This window comes from Lucilia sericata, unplaced genomic scaffold (assembly GCF_015586225.1).
Source record: "Lucilia sericata isolate MDLA Ls3-8-SP2 unplaced genomic scaffold, ASM1558622v1 Contig000674F_arrow, whole genome shotgun sequence".
NCBI lineage: Eukaryota > Metazoa > Arthropoda > Insecta > Diptera > Calliphoridae > Lucilia > Lucilia sericata.
The window spans coordinates 155,855-168,546 of record NW_023994679.1 but is presented as its reverse complement, the minus strand read 5'-3'; the positions used below and the strand labels follow the sequence as shown (position 1 = coordinate 168,546).

The 12,692-nt window shown below is 34.9% G+C and overlaps 1 protein-coding gene across 1 annotated transcript in view; it reads right to left on the bottom strand.

Moving 5' to 3' along the window:
• LOC119607198 (putative polypeptide N-acetylgalactosaminyltransferase 9) overlaps positions 1-12,692 on the bottom strand; it is a 204,433-nt gene that overhangs the window by 85,656 nt on the left and 106,085 nt on the right. Inside the window, 2 exon segments of the mRNA XM_037961007.1 lie at positions 43-212; positions 848-1,043. Of these exon segments, the coding sequence (XP_037816935.1) occupies positions 43-212; positions 848-1,043 (366 nt within the window).

Below are 12,692 nucleotides of genomic sequence, written 5' to 3'. Positions count from 1 at the left end.
ATTGCTGTTGTTGTTATTACATTTGAACAATTTAATACTTACGCATATCGGAGAAGTCATCTACCAATATTACATTGCCGATTAAATGTTCGGGTGAACGATCAAAAACGGAATGCACGGTACGCAATAGCACGGACCACGCCTCATTGTGGAAACAAATAATTACATCAGTGGCTGGTAGATCCTTAAGATAACGTCCTGGTTCTTTACACCTGTGTGAGAGAAAACACATACATACATAATTTCAATTCAAAGTAACGCACTTGCGTTAAATTACATGACTGGCAGAGTTAGTCATTTTTCATTTAACTTCTAGGAATTTTTTTAAAATGTGGCGGGTGCTATAGAGTTTACGCTAAAGTATGTTGTTGTTGTTTTTTTTTTTTGAAAACATTTAATAGTTGTTAAGTTTTAAACTAAAGTGTTTCTTAGACATATGTCAATTTTTTTACGTTTTCTTGTCGTCGGTAAGTTGAAAACTATTATAAAACGTCATTTAAATAAATGACTTAAAACTCCCTTTTTCGCACATTTTCATTAATAAACAAGTAGAAAGAAAAACGTGTGGTAATAAAACTGTAGACTCAAGGTTGTTGTAAGGAAATTAGTTTACAGATTTAATATGGGGAACAATGACTTGAGGAATGTTTGGTTTATAATGGGTAGGTGGTACAATGAATTGATGATTTTTTTTTTTTTTTTGAAAAATAAAGATAAAAATATATTCATCAATCAAAACGTTTAATGATTTTTAATCGAGTTTATGGGATAAAACAACAACAATAAAGATTAATGATTTAGCTTTTTTCAAAATCATGGTTTATTTTAAGGTTTCTTTATTACTCACCAAGCATCTCTGGGATCTGGTAGAGTTCTGTGCACTGAAATCATATCGGAAGCATATTGATTAAATGCATTCTTTTGCCAACCATCATCGACGGCTTTTTTCATTTCGGAAGTCATATTGGTTGGTAAGTTCACCGGTTTACCCATTTCACCGGGCGCATCTTTAGGTGGTGAGGGGGCTGCTAAAACACTTTTACCTAAAATACAATAAAAAAATTATTTAATTAGATCTATAATCATACAATTTTAATTGTTATTCATATCAAATATACAGTTTTGACTATAGACCAGACTATAGTACACATGTTATAGATCAGATTAGTCAGCCCTATGTTATGGATTATAGTTTTGTAATCTACACTATTGTTTATTCCAAAGTCTGAAATATATTCAAGTTTAGTCTCCTCTAACTTTAGTTTCATCTGTAGCCTGGACCATAGTCACGCCTATAGTATCGTCTGAACAGTAGTCTTGTCTATAGTCTGAACCATAGCCTCGCCTACAGTCTGGACAATAGTTTTGTCTATAGTCTGGAGTATAGCCTCGTTTATAGTATGGACTAAAGTCTAGTCTACAGTCTGGCGTATAGTCTAGTCTATAGTCTAGACTATAGACTAGACTATAGTCTAGACTATAATCTAGTCTATAGTCTGGACTATAGTCTAGTCTATAGTCTGGACTATAATCTAGTCTATAGTCTGGACTATAGTCTAGTCTATAGTCTGGGATATAGTCTAGTCTATATAGTATAGTCTTTAATCTGGACTATAGTCTATAGTCTGGGCTATAGTTAAGTCTATAGTATGGACAACAGTCTAGTCTATATTCAGGACTATACTCTAATCTATAGGCTGGACTATAGTCTAGTCTATATAGTATAGTCTATAATCTGGACTATAGTCTAGTCTATAGTCTGGAATAGAGTCTAGTCTATAGTCTGGACTATGGTCTAGTCTATATAGTATAGTCTTTAGTCTGGACTATAGTCTAGTCTATAGTCTGGACTATAGTCTAGTCTATATAGTATAGTCTAGTATATAGTTTAGTCTATAGTCTGGACTATAGTCTAGTCTATAGTCTGGACTATAGTCTGGACTATAGTCTAGTCTATAGTCTGGACTATAGTCTAGTCTATAGCCTGGACTATAGTCTAGTCTATAGTCTGGACTATAGTCTCGTCTATAGTCTGGACTATAGTCTAGTCTTTAATCTGGACTATAGTCTGGACTATAGTCTAGTTTATACTGTGGACTATAGTCTAGTCTATAGTCTGGACAATAGGCTGGACTATAGTATAGTCTATAGTCTGGACTATAGTTTATTCCATAGTTTGCACTATAGTCTAGTCTATAGTCTGGACTACAGTATAGTTTATAGTCTGGACTATAGTCTAGTCTATAATCTGGACTATAGTCTAGTCTATAGTCTGGACTATAGTCTCGTCTATAGTCTGGACTATAGTCTAGTCTTTAATCTGGACTATAGTCTATAGTCTGGACTATAGTCTAGTTTATACTGTGGACTATAGTATAGTCTATAGTCTGGACTATAGTCTAGTCTATAGTCTGGACTATAGTCTAGTCTATAGTCTGGGATATAGTCTAGTCTAGTCTATATAGTATAGTCTTTAATCTGGACTATAGTCTATAGTCTGGGCTATAGTTAAGTCTATAGTATGGACAACAGTCTAGTCTATATTCAGGACTATACTCTAATCCATAGGCTGGACTATAGTCTAGTCTATATAGTATAGTCTATAATCTGGACTATAGTCTAGTCTATAGTCTGGAATAGAGTCTAGTCTATAGTCTGGACTATGGTCTAATCTATATAGTATAGTCTTTAGTCTGGACTATAGTCTAGTCTATAGTCTGGACTATAGTCTAGTCTATATAGTATAGTCTAGTATATAGTTTAGTCTATAGTCTGGACTATAGTCTAGTCTATAGTCTGGACTATAGTCTGGACTATAGTCTAGTCTATAGTCTGGACTATAGTCTAGTCTATAGTCTGGACTATAGTCTAGTCTATAGTCTGGACTATAGTCTAGTCTATAGTCTGGACTATAGTCTCGTCTATAGTCTGGACTATAGTCTAGTCTTTAATCTGGACTATAGTCTAGTTTATACTGTGGACTATAGTCTAGTCTATAGTCTGGACAATAGGCTGGACTATAGTATAGTCTATAGTCTGGACTATAGTTTATTCCATAGTTTGCACTATAGTCTAGTCTATAGTCTGGACTATAGTATAGTTTATAGTCTGGACTATAGTCTAGTCTATAATCTGGACTATAGTCTAGTCTATAGTCTGGACTATAGTCTCGTCTATAGTCTGGACTATAGTCTAGTCTTTAATCTGGACTATAGTCTATAGTCTGGACTATAGTCTAGTTTATACTGTGGACTATAGTCTAGTCTATAGTCTGGACAATAGGCTGGACTATAGTATAGTCTATAGTCTGGACTATAGTTTATTCCATAGTTTGCACTATAGTCTAGTCTATAGTCTGGACTATTGTATAGTTTATAGTCTGGACTATAGTCTAGTCTATACTCTGGACTATAGTCTATACAGTATATTCAGGACTATAATCTAGTCTATATAGTATGGTATAGTCTATATAGTAAAGTCTATAATCGGGACTATAGTCTAGTCTATATAGTTTAGTCTATAATTTGGACTATAGTCTATACTCTTGAATATAGTCTAGTCTTTACTCTGGACTATATTCTAGTTTATACTGTGGACTATAGTATAGTCTGGACTATAGTGTAGTCTATACACTGGACTAAAGTATAGTCTATAGTCTGGTTTATAGTATAGTCTATACTGTGGACTATAGTAGAGTCTATAGTCTGGCGACTCCTTTGCAAAAAAAAAAACTCAATTGTTATTGTTGGTAAAAAAAAAACATAAATTAATTTTACAGTTATGACTGACAACTTCAAATCATGCAAAACAACAGTTTGCACATATTTTTCTGGTGGCACACAACCAGCCATTCCAGTATATTTAGGGTACGAATAAAGTACTTGCCATAAAAGTGTAGAAGTGTATATGACTATTTTTTTTGCTTCCGCTCCCCCAGTACTTCATATTTGCTTAAAAATTTCGTAAAAAGTTTTTGTATGTATAAAGCTTTTTGAGGTTTTAACAACAAATCATGTCTATCAAAACTCTCACTGAAAGAATGAGAATGCAAAGGGTAGTTTCAAGTAGTTGACGAAAGTAAAATATTTCAGTTGCTAGTAATTTATGGATACTTTTATGGCTAAAACACAGGTGCGGTTAGGATAAGAAAATCGCAAAAGTCGTTTGAATTTGAATTTTTGCAAACTTTAGCTACGTCTCTGCTTCCAGAGTTCACCTATGTAAATGTAATATTCACGTACAATCCTTTGACTGTTAGGTTTTTATCCTGCTTCGTTTTTGCTCTATCTAACTTTAAAAGTGAATACCTAAATAACTAAAACTTAGTAGAGCCTCTGTTCCGGTATATAGAGCAACTGCTAGGAATAACTAATAAATTGAATACGTTTTTTTTTTTTTGGAAATCTACTCTCTGGCTATTTCAGTTAGTGATTTTGTTTTTATTATTTTCATCACTTCACATTCAATATCCGTATGCATTCTAAGCCATCACCAACAAATGTTGCTTGATATGATTTATCAAATGATTTATCCAATTCAGTTAGAACTGTAACAGTTTTATTTGAAAATGTGTGCGGAGGAAACTTTGTAAGGGTGAGTATTTGTGGTAAATAAAGCCGGAATAATATACGAAACCATTAAACGAGACTATAGTCCAGACTATAGACGAGACTATATTCCAGACTATAGACGAGACTATAGTCCAGACTATAGACGAGATTATAGTCCAGACTATAGACGAGACTATAGTCCGGACTATAGACGAGACTATAGTCCGGACTATAGACGAGACTATAGTCCGGACTATAGACGAGACTATAGTCTGGACTATAGACGAGACTATAGTCCGGACTATAGACGAGACTATAGTCCAGACTATAGACGAGACTATAGACAAATCTATAGACCAGCCTATAGCCGAGGCTATAGTACAGACTATGGACGAGACTATAGTCCAGACTATGGACGAGACTATAGTCCATACTATAGACGAGACTATAGTCCAGACTATAGAAGATACTATAGACGAGACTATAGACAAGACTATAATCCAGACTATAGACGAGACTATAATCCAGACTATAAACGAGACTATAATCCAGACTATAAACGAGAATATAGTCCAGACTATAGATGAGACTTTAGTCCAGACTATAGACGAGACTATAGTCCAGACTATAGACGAGACTATAGTCCATACTATAGACGAGACTATAGTCCATACTATAGACGAGACTATAGTCCAGACTATAGACAAGACTATAGTCCAGACTATAGACAAGACTATAGTCCAGACTATAGACGAGACTATAGTCCAGACTATAGACAAGACTATAGTCCAGACTATAGACAAGACTATAGTCCAGACTATAGACGAGACTATAGTCCAGACTATAGACGAGACTATAGTCCAGACTATAGACGAGACTATAGTCCAGACTATAGACGAGACTATAGTCCATACTATAGACGAGACTATAGTCCATACTATAGACGAGACTATAGTCCAGACTATAGACAAGACTATAGACAAGACTATAGTCCAGACTATAGACGAGACTATAGTCCAGACTATAGACAAGACTATAGTCCAGACTATAGACAAGACTATAGTCCAGACTATAGACGAGACTATAGTCCAGACTATAGACGAGACTATAGTCCAGACTATAGACGAGACTATAGTCCAGACTATAGACGAGACTATAGTCCAGACTATAGACGAGACTATAGTCCAGACTATAGACGAGACTATAGACGAGACTATAGACAAGACTATAGTCCAGACTACAGACAAGACTATAGTCCAGACTACAGACAAAACTATAGTCCACATTAAAGACGAGACTACCGTCTAGACTATAGTCCAGACTATAGTGCATATAGGCAAAAATTATAGTGAAGACTATAGACGAGACCATAATCCATACTATAGACGAGACTATAGTCCAGCCTATAGACGAGACTATAGTCCAGCCTATAGACGAGACTATAGTCCAGCCTATAGACGAGACTATAGTCCAGCCTATAGACGAGACTATAGTCCAGCCTATAGACGAGACTATAGTCCAGCCTATAGACGAGACTATAGTCCAGCCTATAGACGAGACTATAGTCCAGCCTATAGACGAGACTATAGTCCAGCCTATAGACGAGACTATAGTCCAGACTATAGACGAGACTATAGTCCAGAATATAGTGCAACCTATAGACGAGACTTTAGTCCAGACTAGAGAGGTGACTATAGTCCAGACTATAGACGAGACTATAGTCCAGACTATAGACGAGACTATAGTCCAGCCTATAGACGAGACTATAGTCCAGCCTATAGACTAGACTATAGACCAGCCTATAGACGAGACTATAGTCCAGCCTATATTCCTGACTACAGACGATACTATAGTATAATGAAACTGTTCGATAAGTGTGTTTAAGATTCTCCATTGCTTATTTTATTGCTTATTTTTCAATTCTAGGTGACCATTAGTTAAAATTTCTATAGCGTGCTGAGGTGATAAATTACTTTAAGGTTTCTTTTCAGATTTATACACAAAAAAAAGAGAAGCATATTTTTCAGCTATAGCACAAGTAAGTAGCATAATTAATGGAATATTAGCATGAATTGAAGTGAATAAATGGAACAGGTCACTGCATATGAAATTAAACTTGTGTGACCAGCGATAAGATATATTAATATATGTTAGATGGCAATTTGTCACGATATTTGCAATGCATAACACTGATTAATGTACAACCAAAAATAAACATCTGGAAGACTTATAAGCGTGTCGCCTAAGCAGATTTTTCTTATAACTATAAGGTCAAAGACTGGTAATTAAGGCATTATGCACTGCGGTTAAAAAAACATACATTTTCGAACATTTTGTACGATTTCCTTTTGCATTTCCGCTTCAATAAACAATAACAGAGAAAAAACTTCATTACCACAATTATCTACCATAATTCACCCCTCTATATATCAATGTCAAGTTCAACAAAAAACCACTAAATAATTTGAAGAAAAAAAAACCTACTTCATCTTAATTAAGCAATTATAATTTATTTAATAACCAGAAAAACCGAACGTAAAAAAATGAGAAAAACCAACACAAAAGGAAAAACTCACTCAACCAGGTAAAATTTTATAAGAAAATTTTTATGAAAAAAAAAGAGTCGAATAAATATATAAATTGTTATTAGCTACGAGTAACCTACTTTAATTCAAAAGCATTGTTGGAGGCACCAGCAATTGTCCAACAACAATTCAATGTTAAAATATACAAAATATTACTTGTAGTTGGTTACCAATGATGATTTCCAAGTTAAAGTAAGCTTTAACCATACTCTAGCTTAACTCAACAAACCACGCCATGCCACTTCATGCCATACCATGGCATAGCTAACCGTGCCACTGAAAACATAATAAATCATACATGTCTCTATATGTTGTTGTTATTGTTGCTGTTGCAAGCAAACATTGAGACCCCATCGACATTGGACAAGTTGTCGATTTCATACAGCGCGTATGAAAATATTTAGATCATTTTAAATTATAATGCATATATGTACATACATACATACAAACAAACAAGTAGAAATTCCAACGCTGTTGCAACTGCTTATATATGTTGGTGTAGGAGTTCAAATATGAACCGTGGCTCGGGAGGTGGTGTGTCCTATTTTAAATTTGTTTAAGCAATATGTTGTATGTTTAATATTCGTGCGGTTTTCAAACAAATTCATTTACATACATATATGTATATTTTCCGCGAATGAATGATGCCTGTATAGAAAATTCCGAAAAGGGTTATGCAAAATTAGAAAGGGAAAGTTTCAAAGGTTCACTCTTTCTCCTCGGTGACTTTCCACAATTCATTCGCCTAGACTCTAAGCCCTAGAGATTTGCATATCTATATTAAGATTAAATCTTGATCCACTTCCTTAAGAGAGATTTTTAGAATATTTAGAGTCACATCTCTCCTCTGTGCCTTCTCGATTACTTGCATAGAGTGTATATTGAGGACATAGTCTCGTCTATATAGAGATTATAGCCTCGTCTATATAGAGACTATAGTCTAGTCAGTATAGAGACTATAGTCTTGTCTATATTGTGACTATGAACTCGTCTATATAGAGACTATATTCTCGTCCACATAGGGACTATAGTCTCTTCCATTTAGGAACTATAGTCTCTTCTATATAGAGACTATGGTCTCTTCTATATAGAGACTATAGTCTTGTCTATATAGAGACTATAGTGTCTTCTATATAGAGACTATAGTCTCGTCTATATAGAGACTATAGTCTCGTCTATATGGAGACTATAGTCTCGTCTATATAGAGACTATAGTCTCGTCTATGTAGAGACTATAGTCTCGTCTATATAGAGACTATAGTCTCGTCTATATAGAGACTATAGTCTCGTCTATATAGAGACTATAGTCTCGTCTATATAGAGACTATAGTCTCGTCTGTATAGAGACTATAGTCTCGTCTATGTAGAGACTATAGTCTCGTCTATATAGAGACTATAGTCTCGTCTATATAGAGACTATAGTCTCGTCTATATAGAGACTATAGTCTCGTCTATATAGATACTATAGTCCCGTCTATATAGAGACTATAGTCTCGTCTATGTAGAGACTATAGTCTCGTCTATATAGAGACTATAGTCTCGTCTATAGAGACTATAGTCTCGTCTATATAGAGACTATAGTCTCGTCTATATAGAGACTATAGTCTCGTCTATATAGAGACAATAGTTTCGTCTATATAGAGACTATAGTCTCGTCTATATAGATACTATAGTCCCGTCTATATAGAGACTATAGTGTCGTCTATATAAATACTGTAGTCTCATCTATATAGGGACTATAGTCTCGTGTATATTAAGACTATAGTCTCGTCTATATAGAGACTATAGTCTCGTCTATATAGAGACTATAGTCTCGTCTATATAGAGACTATAGTCTCGTCTATATAGAGACTATAGTCTCGTCTATATAGAGACTATAGTCTCGTCTATATAGAGACTATAGTCTCGTCTGTATAGAGACTATAGTCTCGTCTATATAGACACTATAGTCTCGTCTATATAGAGACTATATTCTCGTGTATATAGAGACCATAGTCTCGTTTAGAGACTATTTAGAGACTATAGTTGTTGTCTATATAGAGACTATAATCTCTTCTATATAGATACTATAGTCTCGTCTATAGAGATACTATAGTGTCGTCTATATAAATACTATAGTCTCGTCTATATGGGGACTATAGTCTCGTGTATATTAAGACTATAGACTCGTCTAAATGGAAACTATATTCTCGTCTATATAGGGACTATAGTCTCGTCTATATAGAGGCTATAGTCTCTTCTACATAGAGACTATAGTCTCGTCTATATAGAGACTATAGTCTGGTCTATATAGAGACTATAGTCTCGTCTATATTGAGACTATAGTCTCGTCTATATTGAGACTATCTCGTATGTACAGAGACAATAGTCTAGTCCATACAGAGACAATAGCCTATTCTGTATAGACTATAATATCGTCTATGTAGAGACTATAGTGTCTTCTATGCAGAGACTATAGTCTCGACTATATAGGGACAATAGTCTCGTCTATATAGAGCATATAGTCTCGTCCATATAGAGACTATAGTCTCGTCCATATAGACACTATAATCTCGTCTATATAGATACAATAGTCTCATCTATATATAGACAATAGTCTCATCTATATAAAGACTATAATCTCGTCCATATAGAGACTTTAGTCTCTTCTACATAGAGACTATAGCCCGTTCTATACAGATACTATAGTCTCGTCCATATAGAGACTATAGTCTCGTCTATATAGGGACTATATATACTACGAAAGAAATTTCGCTGGAAGGATATTTCGAACTTCATTCGGACCTCTGAATATGGTTTATCCAAAGCAAGAAAAAGATTTCTCAAAACTATGCTTTGCATTTTACACCTCCTATTCGAACTCCCTTTTTCTTACATACTTATCATAAAAACATTATGCATATTATAATAAATTTTGATTTTGAAGAACAAACAAAAAAAAAGTTGAAAAACCAACCAAAAAAACTAAAACCCAAATATTTATGTGCATATAAAGTATATGAGTTATGGTTAAAAATATTTGTAAATATTATTTGATGGTTGACTGGTTTTTAGCTTTCTGTGTGAGTGTGTGTGTGATGTTTGCTCGTTTGCTTGTCAAAGGTCATTGAAATAATATGAAATTTTCTCAACTCAATACACAATTGTGAAAAACCACAAATAAATTGCAATAAAATATGCATTTAATTATAAATGATTTAAGTGTTTAAAGCAAGAACTTCAGAAGTTCATGGTAATTAGAAGAAGGACAGGAATGATTGATATTATCAAGACTAAAGAGATCGCTACAGCTCCAACTATTCTAAAGAGAATAGGCTCGATCGCTTAAGCTCCCGGCTGTTCTAAAGAGAATAGTCTCGATCGCTTAAGCTCCCGCTATTCTAAAGAGAATAGTCTCGATCGCTTAAGCTTCCATTATTCTGAAGAGAATAGTCTCGATTGATTAAGCTCCCGCTATTCTAAAGAGAATAGGCTGATTGCTTAAGCCCTCGCTATTCAAAAGAGAATAGTCTCGAACGCTTTAGCTCCCGGCTATTCTAAAGAGAATAGTCTCGATCGCTTAAGCTCCCGCTATTCTAAAGAGAATAGTCTCGATCGTTTAAGTTTCCGTTATTCTGAAGAGAATAGTCTCGATCGTTTAAGCTCCCGCTATACTAAAGAGAATAGTTTCGATCGCTTAAGCTCGCGTTATTCTAAAGGGAATAGTTTCGATCGCTTAAGCTCCCGCTATTCTAAAGAGAATAGTCTCGATCGCTTAAGCTCCCGGCTGTTCTAAAGAGAATAGTCTCAATCGCTTAAGCTCCCGCTATTCTAAAGAGAATAGTGTCGATCGCTTAAGCTCCCGCTATTCTAAAAAGAATAGTGTCGATCGCTTAAGCTCCCGCTATTCTAAAGAGAATAGTGTCGATCGCTTAAGCTCCCGCTATTCTAAAGAGAATAGTGTCGATCGCTTAAGCTCCCGCTATTCTAAAGAGAATAGTGTCGATCGCTTAAGCTCCCGCTATTCTAAAGAGAATAGTCTCGATCGCTTAAGCTCCCGTCAATCTAAAGAGAATAGTCTCGATCGCTTAAGCTCCCGCTATTCTAAAGAGAATAGTCTCGATCGCTTAAGCTCCCGTTATTCTAAAGAGAACAGTCTCGATCGCTTAAGCTCCCGACTATTCTAAAGAGAATAGGCTCGATCGCTTAAGCTCCCGCTATTCTAAAGAGAATAGTCTCGATCGCTTAAGCTCCCGCTATTCTAAAGAGAATAGTCTCGATCGCTTAAGCTCGTCTAAAGCAAATCCATATTGAGCTTTTTTCGTGGCCATCTCTGTTTACAATTCCGATATACCAACATCATTATTATTATTGCATTGTGTACTGCAATTTAAAATCGATTTTGATCACTGTCATTGCATACCAAAGTGAATATTTTAACATTCTTTTAAATTCATTTTCTGGTTGTTGTTATTATTGTTGTACTTACTATTTTTTATATTTCTGAACAATTTTTTTTTTTTGTTAAATTTCTGTTCTACATTTATGTTTATGCTACGGGTACAATAATCATCTGGTGGCGTTAAAATTGCGTGCGTTAAATGTGCACACCGAACATTGTTCAGCAACACCAAAAGACTTGAACGAATGATGATGATGTTGTTGCCATCGTCGTGGTCTTTTTTGTTATTGCTTGCTTAAGTTTTTAACTGGGCCCCGTAATGGTTATTTCATTTTACAATTATTTTTCGATCATGAGTCAAACGAGCCAACCAATGATTGATTAAAATGGTACAAAACAATGTGTAGTAATAGTTGAGAAAATACTCACTCACTGGTTATAGTCGGACTGGGGAAGATATTGCCGCCGTTGGTACAACATGCATGTTTTAAGACACGGTAACAGCAATAACAAAAAGAACAACATAAACATTACAAGTAGAACAAACATTAAAACATCATCATACCAGAACAACAGACCAAAAACATACACACACAGAAAGGTACATTTGATACCGGTACCTTAGCCAGGTACTTAGTTTGCAAAAGGTAGGAGGGACGTTATATATAGTTTAACCATACAGCAGAGTATAAACCATGACAGTCCCCAAAAAAACACAGTTAAAGCAAAAAATGTAACTAGTGATAGTTGTGTTGATGGTGGCGTTGGTAGCAACTGACGGTGGCAGAGTACTTGGTATAAGAATGTTTAAACAAAAAAAAAATGTTAACCAAGAACAACATCAGTAAATGAGCCAAATAAGGGTACTTGCTTTTAGTACTTCTCTACTTGTTTCATAGAAGTACTCATGTGTGTAGGAATATGTGCATCAAGAAGCAAAAAAAAAAAAAAACTACGACATGATCTAGTAATTAGTGGTTTTAGTATTGTTTTTAAGTATTTTTTGTTTTCGTTACAGCTACAGTATGTTAAACCTCTAATTGAAGTTCATGCTGTATAAATACATCATTTTAAAGACACTACAACTCATTACAGTAGAATAAGTTTCAAGTTGGTAACACTTGAAGAATTTAACATATAATGGTAAAGTCAACTTAAGGAAATGACTAGGAAAAC